General features: G+C 44.6%; 1 protein-coding gene across 1 annotated transcript in view; it reads right to left on the bottom strand.

The window, feature by feature from the left end:
- mbd5 (methyl-CpG binding domain protein 5) overlaps positions 1–25,408 on the bottom strand; it is a 50,118-nt gene that overhangs the window by 13,532 nt on the left and 11,178 nt on the right. The window contains exons 2-8 of the mRNA XM_031893605.1: positions 17,414–17,511; positions 12,934–13,050; positions 11,732–11,841; positions 11,231–11,638; positions 10,429–10,531; positions 9,088–9,268; positions 5,570–7,666 (exon numbers count right to left, since the gene is read on the bottom strand). Of these exons, the coding sequence (XP_031749465.1) occupies positions 5,570–7,666; positions 9,088–9,268; positions 10,429–10,531; positions 11,231–11,343 (2,494 nt within the window). The 5' untranslated portion in view covers positions 11,344–11,638; positions 11,732–11,841; positions 12,934–13,050; positions 17,414–17,511. The remainder of the gene's footprint in view (positions 1–5,569; positions 7,667–9,087; positions 9,269–10,428; positions 10,532–11,230; positions 11,639–11,731; positions 11,842–12,933; positions 13,051–17,413; positions 17,512–25,408) is intronic.

Here is a 25,408-nt window from a genome sequence, read left to right on the forward strand (position 1 = left end):
GATCAGTCGATCAGACGGGACAAGATTTTGATTGGGCAATATAGAAGGCGCCTGAGCAAAATCTGCATTTAGCGCCAAATCATTAGATAGGGGTAGAATTGTTTCTATTCAGCCCTGAACATAAGTGGAGGGTGGGAACGATCTTTCCTGTGATCAATGGTCACAGGAAAGATCATAATTGTAAGGTGTATGGCCACCTTAATGCTTCAGCACATAGTCATGCTGTAAAGCAGGGGGGTAGGGAACCTATGGCTCGCGAGCCAGATGTGGCTCTTTTGATGGCTGCATCTGGCTCGCTGCCAAATCTTTAAAGGAGAAAGAAAGGTAAAGTCACTTGGGGGTGCCAAAATGTTAGGCACCCCCAAGTGACTTTAATCGCTTACCCCATACCAGCGATCGCTTCTTCCTTCCGGGTTCCCTGCGTGCGCATGCGCAGTAGAGAGGAAAGCCGAACTTTTAACAGAAAAGTCCGCATGCGCCGACCGCTGGCATTTTCAGAAAGGAACCAGGAAGGAGGAAGCGCTGCGCTCCAGGTACCCCGGGCTGGTGCTGTTTTCTCCGTACAGGGGCACCCCCAAGTGACTTTGCCTTTCCTTCTCCTTTAATAAAAAAAAAATAACGGGCCTGCGCTCAGCGGATATAAGACGTGTTCTAAGCCTTAGAACATGTTTTCTATCCGCTGAGCACAGGCCACGCCCTCCTCCGCATCGCATCCGGCATCCTTGGGACCCACCCTACCTTGCCCCTGCGCTCGGCGGTTAGATGTGTTCTAGGCCTTAGAACACATCTTCTAACCGCCGAGCGCAGGCCACGCCCCCTCCTCTGCATCGTGGTGTTTATGGCTCTCTCAGCCATAAAGGTTCCCAACCCCTGCTGTAAAGGGTGAGAAACTGGAGTGGTTAGAATGTTCCTCCAAGCACTGGCAGTCTATAGTGTTTATTGGCCCCTCCCCACACAAATAGCCTGATCATAGTATCTCTGGACACAGTGATAATTGTGTGTAATTTGTCCCCTGCCTACTTCTCAAGCTTTCTGCCTAGTTGGCTTCCTGGTTCTTCCCAACACAGCTTGCCTAGATGGTTTTCTGGCTCCTCCCAAAACTACCTGCTTGGTTGGTTTCTTGGCTTCTCCCAGCATAGCCTATCTAGCTTGTTTCTTTATTCTAACTAGAACTACCAACCCAGTTGTATTCCTGGTTCCTCCCAAGAGAACTTGTCTAGTTTCTGGTCTCCTCCAAGAACCATCTACCTCAGTGGTTCTCAACCTTCCTAATGCCACAACCCTTTCATACAGTTCCTCATGTTGTGGTGACCCCCAACCATAGAGGAGCGGTGTCTCGGTTCCTAAGACCACTTGAAATATGTGTTCTCCAATGGTCTTAGGCGACCCCTATGAAAGGGTCCTTCGATCCCCAAAGGGGTCCCGACCCACAGGTTGAGAACCAATATCCACATCTACCTGGATTTATTCCTTGCGCGTTTGATCAAGGCAGGTTTGTGTCTCAGTACAATGCTATCTGGTACAACACTGCCTGTCTTGGTGGTTTCTGGCTCATAAAGCAGTTTGTTTAAGTTCATAAACCATCTAACAGGACAGTATCTAAACATAAGGGCTCTGGTACACGGGGAGATTAGTCGCCCGCGGCAAAACTCCCTGCTCGCGGGCGACTAATCTCCCCGAGTTGCCTTCCCTCTGCCATCCCACCGGCGAACATGTAAGTCGCCGGCGGGATGGCAGACGCGGCGGGGCGATTTCGGGAAATCGCCGAAAAAGCCTCGCGAGTCTTTTTCGGCGATTTGCGCGAAATCGCGCCGCCGCGTCTGCCATCCCGCCGGCGACTTACATGTTCGCCGGTGGGATGGCAGAGGGAAGGCAACTCGGGGAGATTAGTCGCCCGCGAGCAGGGAGTTTTGCCGCGGGCGACTAATCTCCCCGTGTACCAGAGCCCTAAATGCTAGATTTCTCTGAGCCTGGTTGATTTTCTGGCACCTCCCAGCACACATTGCTTCTTGGACATTATGGGCTTATCTAGGAATAGTCTGACTGGTCAGCTTTTTGGCTCCGCTAAGCCCAGTTCACCTGGTTCTTTTTGTGACACATCAAGCACAGCCTGGCTAATTGGTTTCCTATCTCCCCTAAGCAGTATACCTTGATGGTTATCAGCTTCATTCAACACAAATAAGCTGGCCAACTGGTTTCTTGGCCCTTATAAGAACAGCCTGTGATGCCTACCCAATATAATACACTGGCACTTTCTTTCATGAATTGAAGGATTATATGTTAAAGGAGCCGTAAATTCTATGTAACTTTCCTGTATGCATCCCATATGAATTTTCATTGACTGTAAAATATATATCCAAACGTAACCACAGTAAGGTCATTTGTTGCTTTTTTTTCTTCACATCTTAACTACATTGACTAGTGAAACAGCGTTCCAGTGGTCAACTCCCCTCCAGCAAGGACTCCCATTTCCAGGATATCCTATTTTTGACTCTCTTTCTTTACAGGTCTGATAATCACAGAACATTTAAGGCATTCTGGGAACTGAAGTCTTGGCTGGAGGGGGTTTATGACCCCTTTAATTCAGAGATACTGGAAGGAAATTGCCAACTATCTATCCATGCAGTTGGGTTTAACTAGCCTCTGTTCTGTTGCACTCTTCTACAGCTAAAGGTGGCCATACACGTGGCGATCTGACGATGTTTCGTACGACCATCGGTCGCACGAAACATCGTAAGATCCGCCACACACCATTCAGGGCTGAATCGGCAGGTAAGGAGGTAGAAACAATAGGATTTCTACCTCCTTCTGCAGATTCAGATCTGAAGGGAGAATTTTGGTCAGGCGCCTTCTATGGCGCCCGATCAAAATTTTCAAACTGGTCCGATCGGCGAGTCGTCCGATATCAGCAGGTTCCTGCGATATCGGTCGACTCGCGACATACCATACACGCACCGATTATCGTACGAAACGAGGTTTCGTACGATAATATCGGTACGTGTATGGCCACCTTAAGGGATATCATAACTAACCAGGAACCCTTCTATCAAAAGCAATAATACTGAAATAAAATTCTTGTAATGCACGGATCATACATGGCTAGCTTGTCCTAGTTATTGTGCCCATTATGCTCTACAGGTTTACTACCATAAGCAGAAGCTTGAGTATGGGGTTACGGCCTGGAACTACGTACTCTAATAACCCTCTGGTACTGGGGTTCAGAACCTTATTAGAAATGAAAGTGTCGGGTTGATATATTTTCCTCACTCCCAGTGACCCGGCATTCACTCCGCCTACCTCCTATAAACATTTACCAATAATCTACTACTTCTGTCCAGCTGTTTTTCTATATTTATTTCAAAATGTTGATATATAAAAGCTTCAAATAATAAAAAGGAAAAGCCTTGACTCATTGCCTAGATTCTTGCAGAAGTCAGTCTGACACAATTCTAGGCTCTTATATCAGCAGTGCGCCCAGCTGGTTTCCCGACTCTTCCAGCAACACTTGGTTTTCCCTTTAAACCCCCCTAGGTTTTTTTAGTTGTTTGGTTGGCAGACAAATTTATTGTTTCAGGCTTTTTCTAGTATCACCTGATCAGCTGGTTCCATGCTTCCTGAGCTTAGCTTGCCTAGTTGGTTTTAAGGTTCCCAAACAGCACCTACCTAGGCTGGTTTCCCACCTTCTCTAAGCACAGGGTGCTACAGCACAAACTGCCTGGATTGTATTCTGTCTCCTTGTCTTCATGGTTCCTGCCTACTACTAGAACTTTGTGCCTACTTGGCTTCTTGGTTCTCCCAAAACAACATGCATGGTTGGTTTCTTGGCTCCTCCCAGCTTAGCCTATCTTGCTTGTTTCTTTATTCTTTTTAGAACTACCTCCCTGGTTGTATTCCTGGCTCCTCCCTGCAGAGCCTACAAAACATGATTCCTGGCTCCTCCCAATAGAACTTTTCTAGTTAGCTTTGTTTCTCCTTCAAAAACCACATGCCTCAATTGCTTCCAGCACAGTTGATCAAGGCTTGGTTCTGGTTATATGCGTTGTTAACTGACTCGCTTATCTAAGCCTGTCTGATTGGGAATTCCAGCTTATCTTAAGCTGGCCCAACACGATTGGCGACCCAAGCGGATCTTCTCCTAATATCCCCATCTACGGTTGGGCGATACTGGGCTAATACAGTCTTTTGGCCCTAGAGCCAAACAATCAAATTAAAATGGTGGGCATAGAAGCTGTCGGTTGGGGGCCGCATCAACAAGCCGATGTGGACCCTGACAAACCCCTGCCAGGTTCACCTCCCACAGGCAGCATAGGGCAGGCAGAGTATGGCACACACAGGCACCATAGAGCAGGGAGGGTATGGCACACACAGGCAACATAGGGCAAGCAGAGTAAGGAAGAGGTGTGAAGAGGTGAACAATGTGGGTGCTTACAGCCTGAGCCTGAGGTGTGAACAATGCAGGGGATTACATGTTTAAACAATACAGGGGAATTACAGCCTGAATCAGAGGTGTGAACCATGCAGGGGGCCAGTTAATCTCTATATTGATCCCGTTTAAAGTTTACACAAAGGTAAACCAACAAAGCAGCCAGACAGGTGGGGGGCCACCAGTTGGACAGCACTGGGATAAACGACCGATATTGGCAGCTAGAATCGCCCTGTGTATGGCCACCTTAAGAACAGTGTGTCTGATCAGTTTCTTGGCTTTTCTGACACATTCCAGGCTTGATTGGTTCCTTGGCCCCTCACAGAGCAGCCTATTTAGTGTGTCTCCTGGTTCCAACTAAGAACTGTAGCCTGCGGCATTTCTGCCTCTTGTACAGTTTTCTTCAGGGTTTCTTGCCCTCCAATCTTTACCCAAGCCTTATGGCTAGTTCTGTAGCTCCCGACTGAATCACTATGGTTTCCTTCCAGCACAGCCTGGTTGATCTCCTAGTATATCTCAGCATGGCGTGCCTGGTTTGGTTCTGGCACACAGGGACCTTCTGTCATCTGCATTAACATTAATGTAAGTTTCAGTTCCTATTGTCTGGGTGACTGCCCATTTGCCCATTCTGTCCTGGATATGAAGACCCTATATAAGTGCTTTATTACTTAAAAAAAAAACAAAGTTAACCCAGTGGAGCCGGCACGCTCCCAACTTGCATAAAAAGAGTTTCTGGCCCAACAGGTGCCACGTTTCATGCCACCTGGTATAAATAAATGCACCCCCTCCCCAACTTTTATTTTATTTAGGAAAGTTCCCTTTAAATGACCAAATCAAAAACAAACCCCTGCCCCCCCCACCCAAAAAACAAACCATGAAAAACACACTGCTGTTTTTGAAAACTTCTATTATTTAAAATATTTATAAAATAGCAATAAAATACAAGTCTAGAGCAATAACCTTGCACATCACAAAAGTATACATCTGTTGCTAATATTTACAGAACTAAAAGGACAGGCCTGAAACCATCTGGCGTCTCACACACTCACTCCAATACACAACAGATTGCCGTTTTATACACTTTCTTTTTTTTTTTTTGTGTGGAAAACATAAAAACCAGTTAACACATTCAAGTGAAAATCATACCTGCATCAGAATTTTGACTACAGTTGTTAATAATGCGGTTAGGTATCATTGGTATGGGTGGTGCCTGTATTCTTTGTTGGGGCGGATTCAGGTGTAAGGCAGGCCCAGTATGAGATAACATCCCATAGTTTTCATTAGTCTGAATGTGATTGATCAGACCCGGAAGATGGTTATTGGGAACAGTGCTGCCACCGTGAAAGTTTGTGTTTTGGCAGGGAATGACCTCTCCCCGACTGGGAATACTGTGTGCCAATGACGTATGGAGCACAGAGGAGTTCAGACTGTTTTCTGCGAAATGAAGCTGGCTGGCAGAGCAAGGCAAGACTAAACTGGAGCCCTCGCAACCAGGGTTACTATTGCTGTTCATGTGAGTGCTCTGACAACTCATGGTTTGAAGAAGCTGTGACATCGGATTGACCGGAAATGAATTCTGCCCTTGCTTTCGCAATAAATCCGGTCCACATTTTGGGATACCAGAATTCTCTAACTGCGGCTGCTTATGCATATTCAGCGCTGCTGCGGGCGGCTGCTTCCTTTTCCGAAGGGAATCCTTCTGCTGAGACATCAACTTATCCCTCAGAGCTGCTCGGCCGCTTTGTCCTTCTCCCGTCGGTAACAGTATGTTGGCTGCAGGGGGAAACATGGTGTTTAAAGTGCTAGTTCCGTCGCCATTGCCGCAGTTGACAACAGCTCCAGAAGTACTATTATTGTTACCAGCAAGTTTATTTTGATTTGCTAGCTGTGCTTTGGCTGCTGCTGAAAGTAAACTACTTGCTGGGAAAGAGGCAGCGTTGTGCTGGTTCAATATCTGGTTTAAAGGCATTCCCAGCAAACCTGCCTGGCTTTTCAAAGGGACATTAGCAACTGAGGAGGCGGGGTACAATGTGTTGTTGGGAGGAGTTAATATATTGTTCATTCCAGCTATCAGTGGATTGTGGATGTCTTTGAACTGATGATGTCCATCAGGCTTTGTTGAAGGACTTGATGGCATTGATGGTCTTGGAGAGCCCATGGTTGGCCTTGGTGACCTCGATGGAACTTTCATTCCACTACAACCAGGCTGTGCCCCTAGTTGAGGAATCATGAAGTTTCCATGATCTGATGATGTGGAAGATGAGCGTGATCTTTGGGGCGATGCCTCGATCCTTCCCATTCCAGGCCCCAACATATGAACTGGAGATGTCACCGGTGAAGGAGAAAGGGAAGTAGAGGCTGGGTGTTGAATTCTTTGAATATGGTTCCCATGGTTCATGTGACCAGGTTTAACAGTTGGCAAAGGAAGATTACTTGGCAAAGGAACGACAGCGGGTGGCATGTTTACATTCATCACTGGTACCTGAGAGTGAACGTTTGAATGAAACGGGGTAGTGTTGATCATCGGATTCTGAATAGCTGGTTTACTGGGAATGGGATCAAGAATACCAAGTGGATCTTTCTCTGAAGATGTTAATGGCTTTTTCTGAAGTGCACACGGTGGTGGTGGAGGTGGTGGTGGCGGCGGCGGCGGAGGAGGCGGCGGTGGGTGTGTGGGACCTTGTGCTGGTTTATGGTGAAACATTGCCCGTGACATATCCACATTGCCTGAATAGTTACAAAGGCTTTTCTTTAACACTGGACTCGTAAAAGTGGGAGACAGTGGTAAGTTAGTCCTTCCGGCCATTGCGCAAGATGACTGCACCGGTGAGCTATGCAACAGTAATGACTGCGGAGAAACTGGAGTCCTGTTCACGTGAATCGGACTGGAATTTGGTGGTAGATGAAAGTTGGGGTTGCTCCGTGTGAATGCTTCAGGACTTCCCAATGGATCTGTCCTAGGAGAAATGGACCCATCTCCACAGATCTGTGATCCGGATGAAGCTGGACTTGGCATCCCACCGTGCCCTCCGCGAAATGGAGACTTTTGTCCATGATCACTGCTGCCCAGTCTCTGCCTTGGGTAACCAGAATGAAGCTCGTGCTGATTTCCTATATGATCTTTTATCATCAGTTTGAATGGGTTCTTACATTCTGGCATGACAGAAATCATAATGCCTTCCCGAGACTTATTCCTGACCGTTCTGGGAGTTGCTGCTCGTGAGGGCACCACCGGGGCTGAATCTGCAATAAAAAAATATAAAAAGTATTTGTATTTAAGCAGATGTAACATAAGGAAGTTGCTTTGCTAAACAACATTAAGCTAAATCAGTATAAATTAGGGATGCACCGAAAAAGTCACGGGATTCTGTTCGGATTCTGGATAGTAGATTCTATACCTATATTATTAATATTACTACAACATTTTATGGAGAACCTCTATATTTTATGTTGAAAAGTTAAATTGTATCATGAATAGGCCGCTTGTTTAGTGGTTTTATGCAAAGCCTGGAAACCCTTAATGTGTCTATAGATTGACCTAAATTTTTTTTTGCCTTTGGGTCCTGGTTGATGACAATTTTTACCTCCTTAGAGGGCCCTCACCAGCCCAACAAGGTCTAACATGTCACCTCAATTGTTGGTACCTCTATGGCTCCCTAAGGGGTCCCAACTAGTCTACAAAGCTCCAATGTGTCACCTATTCTGCGAGTAGCATTAAGTTTGCTACCTACCGATTGGTTGCTATTACCTATTATTATTGGTTACTGCAACTGGCCAAACTTAGTGCCTTTCATTACATTACCCCCTAAATGTCTTAATATATGAGGAAGGCACTACACGTAAGTCTGATGTCCCACGGAGCACTTTAGTTGCCCACAATAGATCTCTGCTAGCGTGGAAGACTAACCGCTCCGAAATGCCTTTCCACCGGCAGCAAAGGGACTCACTGGTGCAAAGGCCTACAAATTGCATAGGTTTTACGAAATCGAGCCAAGTTTCCTCCTGCGGGCGACCTCGGAAAACTCTCGCAATGCGTAGGACTTTCCACCAGAAATGAGTTGTCTGCGTCGTGGGCAACTAACCTCTGTATGGGACATTAGCCTAAAGCCATTGTCCTGTGTGTGATAGGTATGTAGGGAGGTTCTTCTCCCAATATGCCCTACGGGTGGGCGATATCAGGCTTTAATTGAATTAAAACGGCGGGTATAGGTGCTTTCGGATTGGAGACTGCATCAATGAGCGGTGCCCGACCCGGAAGAAAATTCAAACCTGCCTGATCCGTATTTGCACAATTTCAGGCCAGTTGTTGGTCAGGAAGGCCTGTCGGTGCCAATACATGGGCAGATAAGCTGCTGAATCTAGGGCCGAATCTAGCCCTGAATTTAGGGCCGATATTGGCAGCTAAAATCAGCCCATGTATGGCCACCTTGTCAACTGTTCTGCTGAAGGGAAGCTGAAACATTGTGTGTGCCATGGCGGCACCATTATGTACAAATAAACATAAACAGAATGTACTTTTGTTTAAAAAACAATTAATTAGGGGTTAAAAATATTTCCCCACAATCAGAAGATGATAACCTTTAAGATATGCTGCATAGGGAATAAGCCTGATCCTAGGGGACTTTGCTTTTGGACTGGATTAAGTTCTCATTTAAGCAACTTACTTGTCCCTCCCCCTGGGCTTGTTAAAACCAGAGCTGGGTGTGGTGTCTCCATGCTTTTATGAAGCGTAGCTACAGCAATGATCTTCCGCTTATGGATGCAAAGCTTCGTTACATCTTCATCCGCCTGAACATCCTCAGCCGTTCTCTGTTTCACAGCAGCCCCAGGATCAAAGTTAAATACCTGCAGAGCAACAAGAACAAAATAAATACGGGGGAACGGCCCTATGGAAACCCTTGGAGGGTACGGCTTAAAGGAACAGTAACACTAAAAAATTAAAGAGCTTTAAAGTAATAAAAATATAATGCACTGTTGCACTGCACTGGTAAAACTGGTGTGTTTGCTACAGTAACACTACTATAATTTATATAATAAGCTGCTGTGTAGCCACGGGGGCAGCCATTCAAGCTGGAAAAAAGGAGAAAAGGCACAGGTTACAAAGCAGATAACAGATAAAACACTATTGTATTCTACAGAACTTATCTGTTATCTGCTATGTGCCTGTGCCTTTTCTCCTTTGAATGGCTGCCTCCATGGCTACATAGCAGCTTATTTATATAAATTATAGTAGACTTTCTGAAGTAAACACACAACTTTTACCAGTGCAGGGCAGCAGCACATTATATTTTAGTTACTTTTATACACTTTCATTTTTTGGTGTTACTGTTCCTTTAAAGGGGTGGTTCACCTTTAGTATGTCATTGAATGGCCAGTTCTAAGCAGCTTTTCAATTATTTATTTCTTATAGTTTTTTTTTTTATTATTTTCCGCCTTCTTCCAACTCATTGCAATTTTGAAATGGGGGTCACTGACCCCGGCAGCCAAAAAACTATTGCTCCATGAGGCTACAGTTTTATTGTTATTGTTACTTTTTGTAACTTTATTTTCTTTTCAGGCCTGGCCCTATACCAGTCTCTCATCCCAACCACTCCCTAGTTGCTAAGGTAACTTGGACCCTAGCAACCAAACAGCTGCAGAAACTCCAAACTGGAGAGCTGGTGAATTGAAAATGAAATAACTAAAAAACTACAAGTAATAAAAAATGCAGACCAATTGCAAATTGTCACAGAATGTTACTCTCTACATCATACAAAAAGTAAACTCAAAGATGAACAGCACTTATCCATCCTCTATAGATTGTAAGCCCTTGCGGGCAGGGCCTTTATTACTTATTGTATTGTGCATCAATTGTTATGGGGAGTGCTGTGGAATATATTGGTGCTTTCTAAATAAATAGAATCATGACAATAACAAACAACCAATAAAAAGGGACCCACCACTATAACCGCTGCCAGTTTTTTTTTTGGGGAAAAAAAAAAACCCCTTCCATGCTCACTTAGTACCTTAGGGAGTATTAGGGGACATTCCAAACCGCACTTGCACGTTCCATCGGTGAGCAGATAGGATTTGACTTGCTCCAGGCATGACAGATGCGAACCGCTGGGGCTGCAAGGAAACAGAGATATTAGTGCAAAGCCAGTCAGGGTTTGTGCTCCACTCGCTCAGTCACAGTTGTTCTGGTACCGGGGATATGGGCCGACTGTCAGAACATGCATTAAACATTATGGTATTTGCATAACCTGAATAAAAGCTGGAGAATAAAGTGCAGTTGCAATGCAACATGGGAGTAGTCACTTGACAAAAAGTAGAACGACAATTTCTGGGCAAGCTGTTCCCTTCTGTTATTGGTCTTGTTGGGCTTAAAGGGATACTGTTATGATATTTATGGTACATTTTATTTCTGAATCACACTGCAAATAATTCACGGTACAATTACTCTACCACAAGGAATCAAAACCATTGTCCCCACATGAAAGGCTGATCACTTAACCTCTAGGCTAGTGATCCCCAACCAGTGGCTTGGGGGTAACGTGTTGCTCACTACCCCCATTGATGTTGCTCCCAGTGGCCTTGAAGTAGGTGCCATTTTTACATTTCTGGAAGCCCAGAGACACAGTGTTATGCCAAGCAGAGCTTCCTGGAGGCCAGCAGTCCACGTGGGGCTACCAAAATGCCAATCACAGGCCTTATTTGGCATCCCCAAAGGACCTTTTTCATATGCACGGGTGGCTCCCCAACACTTTTTACAAGTAAAAAAAGGCCGGAGATCCCTCCTCCTCTACATATAGATAAAGAAATATATACCTAACGTAAAGTACACCATTTTGGTCCACTCGCCGCTGCCAGCCAACTGGAACTTGCACTGCTGCTGGGACCACCTCGTTGTCTCCTCCATCACGCACCTTTCCGCCATTCATTTTCCTGTCTGTAGTTCTTTCAAGATCTTAACAGAAAGACGATGTTGACCTGCCGTATGTAACCATGATTCCACGTGAACCAAGCGTGTACAGTTTAGCACACTGTACCAAGTGCATTTGGGGAACACTGTTCTGTTTAGAACCAAGTCAGGAGAGCTCTGTTATTTTCCCAGCAGGCCATTGTGTCCCGGATGTTCTGCCACAATCACAAACCCGCGGGCTCAGAAGAGGTTTAGATCACAAATAGTACGAGTCCTTCTAACTGTGGAATAATACAGTCCATCAGCACTGTCACCTGGGGGGGAACCATATACACATCAATAGTATCTGAATGCACCATTGCTCAGTTGAGCCCTTGGAACACTAAATATACTGGCAATCTGATTACCCATTTATATGTCACATTCTTCTTGTTTCCTCCTAATCTTCCAGTCTGTGCTCAGATTTAGGCAATGCTTTCCTGGCGACTTCATGATGTCAGAAACCAAAATACTGTGCCTTTAAACAGAAGCATAAACAGGACAACCAATAAGTATCAACTATTAATAAAGATGTGCCATAAACGCATTTTTGTCCCCTAATTAACCAGGCGTCTACCTGGGGGCTTGTGGGATTTGTATGGCCTTCAGTCTATCTGCAAGCTATTCTTTTCTTGAAATTGCCATTAATTATCCCATAAACATAATGTCTACCAGCTTATGGCCCCGCCCTTATTGGTTCACACCAAGTTATCTTGTAGGGTGACAAGTGGCCCAAGGCCCAATCAATAGCCCAGGAGCAACATGTTGCTCATTGACCCCTTGGATATTGCCTAGAGCCCTCAAATACTGTGCTTATTTAATAATTTTTGGTACATTTTTCATACTTGTGTTGCTCCTAAACTTTTTACATTTAAATATGGCTCGGGTTAAAAAAAAAAAAAAAAAAAAAAAAAAAAGGTTAGGGACCCCCAGGTTACCCCATTGTCTTTATGAAATGTGCCCATGTATTCGAATTAGTGTGAGAGTTCTACTTATAACCCTGACCTCCGTAAGTCATATAGACTAATACAGTTCTCTGTACAGGTATTGGTACAATGAAACACCAGTCTGTGCCCTGAGCAATATGGTGGATATAAATGTATAGGGTGACGGCCCAAGGTCCCCGATAGCGGTCTATCATCGACCAATCAAGGAACCCCAAATTGATTTCACCTCTGCTGTACAGTTTGCTGCTCCACAGCCGTGGCAATCTGCCTATATTCCATTATCTCCACTGCTGCTGTCTTGTTCCTCTTGGCTATTTTTAGTTATAGACTGCACAATGCATCGCCAGTACAACTTACTGCAAAACACTGCCATGAATCAGTGGCGCTGTCAGAAAACTTCGCCAGCAAGATTAAATGGGAGCAAGCAGCACTGGCGTCTACACACAGCCTGACGGCAGGAATATTCTTCTACCCCTTTAGCTCTCATACATGTGTATGCATTTATTATCCCATATACATATATATATATATATATATATATATTATATATACATTATATATACTATATATACACACACGCAGCTTGTATTTTTTAACCACAGGGATTCCCATGAAGTTCCTACCTTTCTGCAATGTACAATCCCCTTCTTGGACAGGAAAGGTCAGTTGGCAAAGTGTAGAATACTGCTCGGTGAGTCTGCTTCCCCCACTCCGTTTAATGATGGAAAGCAATGGTGATACTGTAAGATAAAAGGGTTTTAAAGGGTTTATACCAAAACAATCCAAAAAAAGAACTAGGTGTCATTTCTGTTCAATTCCCCCTAAACGGTTGATATGGGGCAGAAATATAAAAAACCTGCCAGCTCTTATAACATCATTATTGGGAGAGATCTCGCAGTGACACAAATCCACTTCCACACTGTACAAGCCAAACTTGGTGAGAAGCTAATCATCACTGGCCTATAGCAGTTTCATAGCAGAAGTTGTCTCCACCATCAAAAACCCCAACTGAGCCAATTTCCAGACCTCTAAACCAACCATCCTGAAAGCCAGGGCTGCCCTTGAAAGTCACCCTTATCCAGCCTTCCTCCATATTTAATGGCCACCAGTCCCATCATCCTTATATAGTTGTACCGCTTCAACTAGCTGGAGGTGGCACAAGTGGTCTACCCTTGGCATTTAATGAAGGTACAGATGTGCCTCAAGAGCTAAAATCCTTATGGCCTATCAAGACAGATCATACTTCTACAGGGTTATTATTCTGTCTAAAAAAGTATTATTCTGTCAAAAAGTATTTATTTCCAATTCCATTCAGTGACTCTGCCTGAGTCTACATGGCTCTTCTCTCCCATTTGCTTCATTCCAGCAGGTACAATACATAAATAAGACAAAGGGAGGAATTTTGGCACGCAATTTTTGTTTGCTTTTAAATCTGTAAATGTCTGGCTGTTATACTCTCCACGCCACTGGTTAGATTGATCTTTTCTTTCATTATAAAAGGTGTTGGGTTGAGTTACCCTTTAAGCTCTTGCTCCATTAAAAGTAAAAATAACTTGATTAGCAACATAATAAATATACATTCGGGCAGAACACATTTCAGAAAAAATGGGTTTATTGGAACAAGCTAGAACACAGGCACCAAGTCTCTCTCTGAGGAGTAATTATGAGTAAATAACAATATTTGTTTAATCAACAAACCTATTTCTCATTAAACATAATTTAAAAAAGAAAATGACTTTATGACAGACATGGAAGTCACACAAATGGCTGAAATGGGGTTCCCAGAAAGCTTTCTGGGTGCAAGCACTGAGGCAGGCTAATGACTGTGGAGTGAAAGTAGAGGGTGCTGCTCCTGGTTGGCTCCCTTGGGAACTATTTCAGGCCCAATCCAACAGGAGAAGACCTTATGGTAAGGGTGCTGTTCCTGGGTGGCTCCCATGGGTGCTATTTCAGGCCCAATCAAACAGGAGAAAACCTCATGGTAAGGGTGCTGCTCCTGGTTGGCTCCCTTGGGTGCTATTTCAGGCCCAATCAAACAGGAGAAGACCTCATGGCAAGGGTGCTGCTCCTGGTTGTCTCCCATGGGTGCTATTTCAGGCCCAATCCAACAGGAGAAGACCTCATGGCAAGGGTGCTGCTCCTGGTTGGCTCCCATGGGTGCTATTTCAGGCCCAATTCAACAGGAGAAGACGTTATGGTAAGGGTGCTGCTCCTGGTTGGCTCCCTTGGGTGCTATTTCAGGCCCAATCAAACAGGAGAAGACCTCATGGCAAGGGTGCTGCTCCTGGTTGGCTCCCATGGGTGCTATTTCAGGCCCAATTCAACAGGAGAAGACGTTATGGTAAGGGTGCTGCTCCTGGTTGGCTTCCTTGGGTGCTATTTCAGGCCCAATCAAATAGGAGAAGACCTCATGGCAAGGGTGCTGCTCCTGGTTGGCTCCCATGGGTGCTATTTCAGGCCCAATTCAACAGGAGAAGACGTTATGGTAAGGGTGCTGCTCCTGGTTGGCTCCCTTGGGTGCTATTTCAGGCCCAATCAAACAGGAGAAGACCTCATGGCAAGGGTGCTGCTCCTGGTTGGCTCCCATGGGTGCTATTTCAGGCCCAATTCAACAGGAGAAGACGTTATGGTAAGGGTGCTGCTCCTGGTTGGCTCCCTTGGGTGCTATTTCAGGCCCAATCAAACAGGAGAAGACCTCATGGCAAGGGTGCTGCTCCTGGTTGGCTCCCATGGGTGCTATTTCAGGCCCAATCCAACAGGAGAAGACGTTATGGTAAGGGTGCTGCTCCTAGTTGGCTCCCATGGATGATATTTCAGGCCCAATCCAACAGGAGAAGACCTAATTGTAAGGGTGCTGCTCCTGGTTGGCTCCCATGGGTGCTATTTCAGGCCCAATCCAACAGGAGAAGACATTATGGTAAGGGTGTTGCTCCTGGTTGGCTTCCATGGGTGATATTTCAGGCCCAATCCAACAGAAGACCTAATTGTAAGGGTGTTGCTCCTGGTTGGCTCCCATGGGTGCTATTTCAGGCCCAATCCAACAAGAGAAGACATTATGGTAAGGGTGTTGCTCCTGGTTGGCTCCCATGGGTGATATTTCAGGTCCAATCCAACAGGAGAAGACCTAATTGTAAGGGTGCTGCTCCTGGTTGGCTCCCATGGGAGCTATTTCAGGCCCAATCCAACAGGAGAAGACCTCATGGTAAAATAAAGACCAGTTGGCCTAGGGGCACCTGGGAATGTCCCTGTGAGAACTGAAGTACATGGCAGAAGAAAAGTTCACCTTGACCTACTTGGAATTCTCCTACTGCAACCCTCTGTATAAATGGGGAATGGATGGATGGAAGTAGGGATGTTACCAGGCTGCCAAAAGAACAAGAGCCCAATAAGCTGCGCCTTTAAAACTGAACCATCTTGACCACCATATAATGACCTATAACTTTTAATGGGACCTAAGGCAATGGTTTTACATTGGCTGGAATGAAATCTAGGACCTCTAGAACCCATAACCAGGATTTCTAGGCTTAGCCTACTATTAAAAATTCACGTTGCATTTGTTCCACAAATGATACACAAGGCAGATACATAATGTGCACAATAACCTGGGATTACGGACATTACTGGACATTTATAGATCAGAGTGAATCCAAACCCCAGTTTATAAATCCTGCATTTCCCATTTACGAGGGTGTTTTTTCCCTGCCAGACACAGCGGTAGGTAGTCGGGCAACAGCCGGGCACATGAAAGCTGTTTACACGCAGGTTCCAAATCAAACTGCCTATTTCATTTACAAAACATTCTATAAATATCCTGCTTATTGCTATAGAAATTATGCAGAGGAAAATAGGTCACATAAGTGGAGCTTATGACAGACTATTGTGTTCTTTGTACAGTTTATGTGCTGGTGCTGCATGTGGTGCCCCGGCCCCGCAACATGAAAGAATGGGCAGTATTTATGTAGGAATAAGGGGGTACCACAAGGTTTAATGATCCCAAACAAGTAAATACCAAGGAGAAGGGGGAATGCTGGATTTCTGCACAGGACAGAGAAACCATTTGAATTTGATGTCACAGGCACAATAAACACTGACTGAGCAGCACAATACAGGGCAGTATAAACAGCCGCCCCCAAGCAGGTTGTCATACAGCCATGTTTATTTAGGGCATGTACCCTCCAGCACTTCTACCGGCACAAAGTGAAGCATATATTCATTTGTCACCAAAAACTAAGCATATAGAAAATTTGATAAAATATATCTGTATATATGGGGTGGGCCATGTCCCTTATCTTACCATTCAGGTCTTCTTTTACTTATTTTCCATGGCTACTACGGTGCTCTGTAAAATTTGGCCATACATGGGCCAGGCAGCCATGTTGTGCTACAATCTGATTGGGATGTAGATACAGTCCTCTCCCGATAGGCCCCTATTATGATATTAATGTAGGCCCTAGAGCAGGGGTGGGCAAACTTTTTAGCTCACGGGACACATTTACTCACACCCGGGGCCGGACCGGGCCAGGGCGGGCAGGGCCAGGCCAGCTTTACGCCCCCTTCGTCTCTTTAATTCCGGCACGCCAATGACACCAAGTCTCGCGTGATGAGACTTGGCGTCGTCGGCGGGCCGGATTAAAAAGGCCAAGGGGCCGGATGTGGCCCGCGGGCCGTAGTTTGCCCACCCCTGCCCTAGAGCCAAACCACTGGATCAACCCAATCTACCCCACCAATTAGGCAACCTATCCCCCCAAAATATAGTGTGTGTGTGTGTGTGTGGGGGGGGGGGGATTGGAGAGAAAGAAAGAAAGGAGAGAAGTAAAAGTAGTCAGTAACAAGTTGTAAATAGTAAAGCAAATTACCAGTCCATAGATAAGTCGTCTGTATTGCGAGCTTCCTCCTTATCTCAAAGCCTAACTAAAACTGCAGCTTATGAAAGGAAAGGGTTTGTTTATAAAGAGCTTGTTATCTGCATTTAAACAAACGAACGAGGTTCATAGAAAAACAAAAGCTTCCAGTACTGATTTTACTTTTTTATTAGAAGAAGAGGCAGCATACCTTTTTTTTTTTTTTTACTAAGTTGAACTTGCCCTTCAATCATGTACTTACCTTTTTTTTCCAAATAGCAGAATCTAGATATCTTGTTCTTCATCCGTGCCACTGTCATTTAGGTCAAGTGTCAAAACCCGGCTTTTATCCATGGATATCTAGAAAGAAAATGGACATATGGTTTATGTCATATAAACCTTTCCTTTTGTGAAATATGAATGGGTATCAAATAGCTGAAGTGTGCATTAAAAAGGGATAAATACAAAAGAATAGTCCATATACTATACTATGGGGACATCATTTACTCCATGTATAACCCATGAGTGGGACCTACCATACTGCTTACCTATAAGGAAATCATTCTTTACAGAAAGCAATAGAAATTAGTTATGATTTGTTACCAATACATTTAGATACATATCTACAGAGATAAAGGCATTTTACATATCTATGGGCAAAGATGTTATAGAGACAGAATAATATAGGCCCTGCTATCCCGAATGCTCGGGGCCTGGGGCTTTCCTGATAAAGGGTCTTTCCATAATTTGGATCTCCATACCTTAAGTCTAAAAAAACATTTACACACTATATAAACCCAATAGGATTGTTCTGCTCCAATAAGGGGTAATTATATCTTAGTTGGGATCAAGTACAGGTACTGTTTTATTATTACAGAGAAAAGGGAATCATTTAACCATTAAATAAACCCAATAGGATTGTTCTGCCCCAATAAGGGGTAATTATATCTTAGTTGGGATCAAGTACAGGTACTGTTTTATTATTACAGAGAAAAGGGAATCATTTAACCATTAAATAAACCCAATAGGGCTGTTCTGCCCCCAATAAGGGGTAATTATATCTTAGTTGGGATCAAGTACAGGTACTGTTTTATTATTACAGAGAAAAGGGAATCATTTAACCATTAAATAAACCCAATAGGATTGTTCTGCCCCAATAAGGGGTAATTATATCTTAGTTGGGATCAAGTACAGGTACTGTTTTATCATTAAAGAGATAAAGAGAATTTTTTTTGAAAAAAAAAAAAAAATTGAATTATTTGATTAAACTGGAGTCTATGGGAGATGGCCGTAATTCGGAGCTTTCTGGATAACGGGTTTCTGGATAATGGCTCCCATACCCTTAAAGTTTTAAATGTTTATGGGAGTTTAGGTAAGAACCTGAGCCGTTAATCAGAGAAAAAGCAGATGAAGATATACTGGGGGCATCTTTAGAGGTACAGATCTCCCCCTGCTAAAGGGCCCTGGACAAGTTGGACAGCCTAAGGGCTCTGGCACACGGGGGAGATTAGTCGCCCGCGATAAAACTCCCTGTTCGCGGGCGACTAAATTTCCCCGAGTTGCCTACCCCTGCCATCCCACTGGCGAACATGTAAGTCGCCGGCGGGATGGCAGACGCGGCGGCGCGATTTCGCGCAAATCGCGAGTCTTTTTCGGCGATTCCCTGAAATTGCCCCGCCGCGTCTGCCATCCCACCGGCGACTTACATGTTCGCCGGTGGGATGGCAGGGGTAGGCAACTTGGGGAGATTAGTAATCTCCCCCGTGTGCCAGAGCCCTAAAACATACCAGGAAAGAAGCCCCTCAGACTAGGCATTTAGGGATAATGTGGTGTAAGAAGGAAGCCATTTCTATGTGTGTGCATCCAGGGCGTTGGGCAGAAGGACATATGGGACAGAAGCAGAACATATTGCAGATTTACAAGCGCAGGGTGGTACCTGATTGGGCTCCAGATAAAAGGGATGAGCCAGTGCACAAACATGTTTTACAGCCCGGGCAGGGTAGCCAAGGCATTCCTGAATTCCTGTATCTGCATGGGGCCTCACATCTCTGCTGGGACACTGCTCCATGTGTTCACCACCTTTTCAGCTCATACACAACAGTACCTGTTATCCATGATAGCACAGAAGCCCTGTACTTAAAAGAACAGTAACAACAAAAAATGAAAGTGTATAAAACTAACTAAAATACAATGTGCTGCTGCCCTGCACTGGTAAAAGTTGTGTGTTTACTTCAGAAAGTCTACTATAATTTATATCAATAAGCTGCTGTGTAGCCATGGGGGCAGCCATTCAAAGGAGAAAAGGCACAGGCACATAGCAGATAACAGATAAAACACTATTGTATTCTACAGAACTTATCTGTTATCTGCTATGTAACCTGTGCCTTTTCTCCTTTTTTCCAGCTTGAATGGCTGCCCCCATGGCTACACAGCAGCTTATTATATAAATTATAGTAGTGTTACTGTAGCAAACACACCAATTTTACCAGTTCAGGGCAACAGTGCATTATATTTTTATTACTTTAAAGCTCTTTCATTTTTTGGTGTTACTGTTCCTTTAAGCTCTGGGTAAGGCATAGCAAGCACATTTTGTAGAGCAACAACTATAACAGGACAGCACCCACACAGACACAATCCAGTGCACTGTTGCTGAACTACAACTCCCATCACTCCCTGAAATCACTAACTGAGTCACTAGTTCCATGTGAAAAATCCCCCATGATGGTGTTTTGGTGCAATTCGCACAGGAACAAATAGATTTACTTTTGAATTGAAGAGGTGGTTCACCTTAAAGTTATTGAATTATTTGCCTTTGTTGTCTACATCTTTCCAGCTTTCACATGGGGGTCACTGACCCCAGCAGCCAAAAAACGATTACTCTTTGAAGCTACATTTTTTTTATTGTCACTTTTTAGTCCATATCTTTCTATTTGGGCCCCCACCTATTCATAGTCCCGTCTCTCATTCACACCACTATCTGGTTGCTAAGGCAAACAAGACCCTAGCAACCAGACAGCTGCGGAATTCCAAATCGGAGAGCTGCTGAACAAAAAGCTAAATAACTGAAAAACTACAGAAAATAAAAAATGAAAACCAGTTGCAAATTGTCTCTGAATAGCAATATCTACATCATATAAAAAGTTCATTTCAAGGTAAACAACCCCATTAGCCGTTCGTATGATTTACAGAAAGATATTCGGAGACAATTTGTAATTGGTCTTTATTTCTTATTTGCGGATTTTTGAATAACTTAGCATTTTGTCAGCAGCTCCCCAGCTTGGAATTTCAGCAGCTATCTGGTTCCTAGGATCCAAATTGCCCTAGCAACCAGGCATTGATTTGAATGAGACTAGGCTACGAATAAGAGAGGACCTGAACAAAAAGATAAGTAATAAAAAAAAAAAATGTCAAAAACAAAAAAAGGTAGCCTTAAAGAGAAACAGTTTATAGGCTACTGGGGTCAGTGACCGACTGTTTGCAAACTTGAAAAATGCCAAATAATAAAAAATATTTTTAAAAAAATGAAGACCAATTGAAAAGTTGCTAAGTGTTGGCCATTCAATTACATACTAAAAGTTAACCTAAAGGGTAGGTTCACCTAAGTTAACTTTTAGTATGTTATAGAATGGTCAGTTCTAAGCAACTTTTCAATTGGTCTTAATTATTTTTTTTTATCATTTTTTAAATGATTTGCCTCCCTCTTCTGGCTCTTTTCAAATGGGGGTCACTGACCCCGACACCCAAAAAACTATTGCTCTGTGAGGCTCCAATTTCAATGTAATTGTTACATTTTATTATCTATTTTTCTGTCAAGGTCCTCTTCTATTCATATACCAATCAATCATTTAAATGACTCCCTGGTTACTAAGGTCATTTGGACCCTAGCAACCACATAACTGCTGGAATTCCAAGCTGGAGAGCCGCTGAACAAAAAATTAAATCATTCAAAAACTAAAAATAATACAAAATGAAGACCAATTGCAAATAGTCCCAGAATATTACTCTCTACAGCATACTAATAAGTTGGCAGGGTCACGGCTATACCAGTGAGTTCTGAATTGGTACCCTGTCACAACGCAAAATACTGGACCACAACAAGAAGCATAAAACACTGTTTCATGCTGGGAATACACTATAGGTTCCACTCATTTGGCACAGTTGCCAATTACCCAATTTGGCCAAACTGGATCAGGTTGATACAAACATTTGGCCCAAGGGGCAATGGCTGAACCATAATGAGGGCCTAGGGGGAGGACCACAGCACCCAGCTATTGGTTGGGCCGGCTGTCAGAAGTGCCACATACAGGGGCAAATCAGCTGCTGACTTGGTCTGAAAACTGCCCCAAACAATGGCACAATCGTGTAATGTTGCCCAGCTAGCCCCCATTTTTACATGGAATATCATTGCCCGCTCCTATTTACTTCTCTGTATAACTTCCCTCTGTTTCCCTTCCCTTGCAGCCTCCCTTTCCCAGCAAAGCACCAGAGGGGTCCCTGATATTCCGGCTTCTGACTGCTGCTTCCTGATTGGTGCCTGGGGAAGGTGTGGGGGGCAAGCACCAATTGGAACAATGCATTACTATGTAAAACGCTCCCTAACCCCCTCTTTCCCCCCCAAGTGCCGGAGTCAGGATTCCTACCCATGACAGATCTCAGTACAGGTGGAGCTGCAAAACGGACTTGTCTTGATTATTAACCCATTTAGGGCCATGGGAGGAGAGCTGAACCCCTGCACCTAATTCATACACCCACTCAAAATGCTCTTTTATTAACCATAATCCTCTTGCCATTCTAATTGTACCTGCAGGAGCCAGTACTCCCATGTACAAGCCATACTATACAGGGAAACCCTGCTGCCCCAGTGCTTGTGTAATGATAAATAGGAAGCACAGTATATACATAAGGATTCTATATCTCTATGGATAAAAAACATAAGGTGCTGGAAGATAAAATGACCCGGCAGTGGCAGGGTTTGTGCATCAATATGCTGCTGAATGTGCTAATCCTAATGATAAGGAAAGGGGAATGCTTACCATGGCAACCTCCCGCGCCACAGTATCTGCTCTGCCACATCTGAGAAACAGACATCAGGCACCCAGGCTGCAGAAATGCACATTTTATTAGCTGCTATTAATACGGCTCGACTATTGCCAGGGCGATTTCTGCTGACCAGTTTTATGGGAGGCCGGCGAAGAGGGAGTAACCGGCACAGAGAGAGTGGCGGCTCTGCAAGCGAGCAAACCAGCTGCCCAGGCATGGGGGGCACTCAGCACTTATATAGGTACGCATACACCAGCAATAGCATTAACGAATACTGTTCCATTTTCCAATATACAGTTATTAAACAAGTATCTGTCTGGCTGTTTGCATTCTCTGCTCCAATACTTCTGACTCCTGAAACAATGTAGCAGAATCCAGATGACAGACCCCTGTTGCCAAACCCGGGGCACTTAGTCTAATGGCACAACCAAGGGCACCTATACTATTAGGGGAATCTTCGGGAATATAATGAGTCTGGCTGAGTATCGGCCCGGGGTTCACGCAAGGATATCTGGCTAATGGGGCAGCGAGAATATAGATTCAATAGTAGCAGAGCATTTTACTGTAGCCATTATGGTATCTGTTGTCCATGGTATAAACCCCCTTGGACAAGGGTCTGGCCAACCTATCCTGAAACAGCTATTGCTGGGGTCCTTTATTACAAAGTGGGGGCTAACCTGCGAGCATGTACATATGACATATACTCATAGGTAAGGCCAATAGGGTCAGTACCAGGCTAGCCCACCTGAATGCCAGGAAAACTGGTGGCCACGGGTGTCCGTTGGCCCTTCTGATCAGGGCCGCCATTAGGGGGGCACAGTTATCCCGGCCTGAAGGATTCTTGCTTTAAAGGGAGCCACAGGAAGCAGGATGACGCTGGGGGGAAGCAGGCCATAGTATGAGGACACGGTGGGAGGAGCACCAATGTTTTAGGGGGCCCTGGGCTGGCTAGCAATGCTTTAGGGGGTCCCTGCCCTGGCACCAATGCAAAACATAACCCTTGGCCTTCAATGTTTTAGGGGGGGCCTGGCTACCAATGTTTTAGGGGGCCCTTGCTACCAATGTCTGTATGTCCTTTTACTGATGGGAGGGGCCACTGGGGGCAGGGGAGGAGGGGGGGGCCCAGAAAATTTTGTTGCGAGGGGCCCTTTGATATCTGATGGCGGCCCTGCTTCTGATTACCCAGCCATTTGTAGCTGTGTATGCCTATACCATGGCCAGTCCCCATTTCTATGTGAGAACAGAGAAAACAAATGGAAGTCACAAACGGACTGTAATTTATTATTTTCTGGTAGGAGCCTAGAACCCCTGTCCAACACTGAATGGGGGGTGGCATGACGGGTGGTCAAGAACCCCAATTAAATACACTGAAATAACACATGGGGGTTCTATTACATTAAAACCCTTAATACATACTCTTAATGCCCTTCCATAAGTACATTTACATACACTCCCTAAATATACTCGTCCCTTTGAAGACAGTGACTTCCAATTAGGGTCGTTTTTCTTTCCATAATTCTACCCTCCAGGTTGGGGGCAGGCCATGATGTCATTTAGGGGCAGGGAAAGGGTGAATGTGATGTGGGGGGCAGAGGTGGGACTGTGATTTTCAAGGTTGAAGTAGGGAAAGGGGGATTTATAGGGTATTACAGATATACCGGCAAGTACATTGCTGGTAAATTAGTAATAACGGGGCTGGCCCTAGCTGGGGATTTACTGGCTCGGCCGTTACATACCGGCCAGGTGGCAACTGTACTTCCAATGGATATTAATTAACCAAACATACATTAAGTTTATGGCCATGAAATATTATGGTGTATGAAGGCATGAAGTTCCATTTCATGGAAGAAACCCCTTATCCAGAAAATCACTGGCTAGAAGCATTCTGGGTAACAGATCCCATCCGTATATTATTCCAATTAACACTCCTCATTATAAGCAGTACTATACAAATCCAGTAGGGCGAGGGCCAGAACCTGACACCATTGGTCCCAGACTTTAGGAAGGCAATTTGGTGGCATTACAAAGGGAATTCTATTGTGAGAATGAAAGGAACCAGGGAGACTGTGGGCGCCCCACTATGATCAGGGACTATTTGCTGCAGAACACGAGGCACAGTTTCTGGAACTACTTGCCGCTTCTGGATCAGGCTTCTAAGTCTGCCAACAAACTTCTCTTTAGAGGTACTGAGCAAAGCTTTCTCACTCATTTAGGTTTCTTCTCTGAACCAAGGAGATTTCAATGGATTTTTTTTTGTTTTCTCACCAAGCAAAATGCCAGAAGCAATTTTCCCTGGCGCTTGGCTCTCCCGGTCAGAGGGCAGTTCTCTTCCGAGTGAGACGCGACATGAAACGGGGCCACAAGCAGAAAAGCTTCAGTCAGGCTGGAAGCGCAGGACGCGGAATATCAATGCTTTTCTGCCATACAGACATTATCACACGCTTACCAAGCTGCATTTTTTAATATATTCTAATAAAATAATAATAAACAATTCGGGGGCTAATTTACGGACATAGGTTCCAAATTGCACCTTTTTGTTATGAAAACCAATTGATTTTGGGCTGCCATTATATACCTACATTTGTAAATAAGCCCCATAGTCTGAAGAACCCCAGAACTGATCAAGAGGTGTTGTGCCCCATGCAGAGCCCCTTACCGATGGCCCCTAAATACCAATGCCAGCAAGCATTCCACTCTCCTCTGGCTACGAAAAAGGCTGATAGTTGCAACACACATTCATGCAACAGTTGGTTCATTTAAACTGGGCACCAAGTGGCCCTGACCACCCCAGCACTACAGGACTTATAGATCAAGATGAGGAGAAACCAGAGGGGCAGAGCTGGGGTTGTTAAAGGAACAGTTAAGTGTAAAAATGAAACTGGGTAAAATAAAAAATATTTATAAAATAGTTAGTTAGGCAAAAATGTAATCTATAAAGGCTGGAGTGGGCAGATGTCTAACATAATGGCCAGAACACTACTTTCTGCTTTCAGCTCTCTAACCTCTTAGTTAGTCAGTGACTTTATGGGGGGCCACATGGGACATAACTGTTCAGTTAGTTTGTGAGCACACAGGTCAGATTTAATACCAAACTAACTGAGCAGTTATGTCCCATATGGCCCTCATAAAATTGGTAACTGACTGCTAACAGCTTAGAGAGCTGAAAGCAGGGAAAGTAGTGTTCTGGTTATTATGTTAGACATCTGCTCACTCCAGC

This window comes from Xenopus tropicalis, chromosome 9 (assembly GCF_000004195.4).
Source record: "Xenopus tropicalis strain Nigerian chromosome 9, UCB_Xtro_10.0, whole genome shotgun sequence".
Classification (NCBI taxonomy): domain Eukaryota; kingdom Metazoa; phylum Chordata; class Amphibia; order Anura; family Pipidae; genus Xenopus; species Xenopus tropicalis.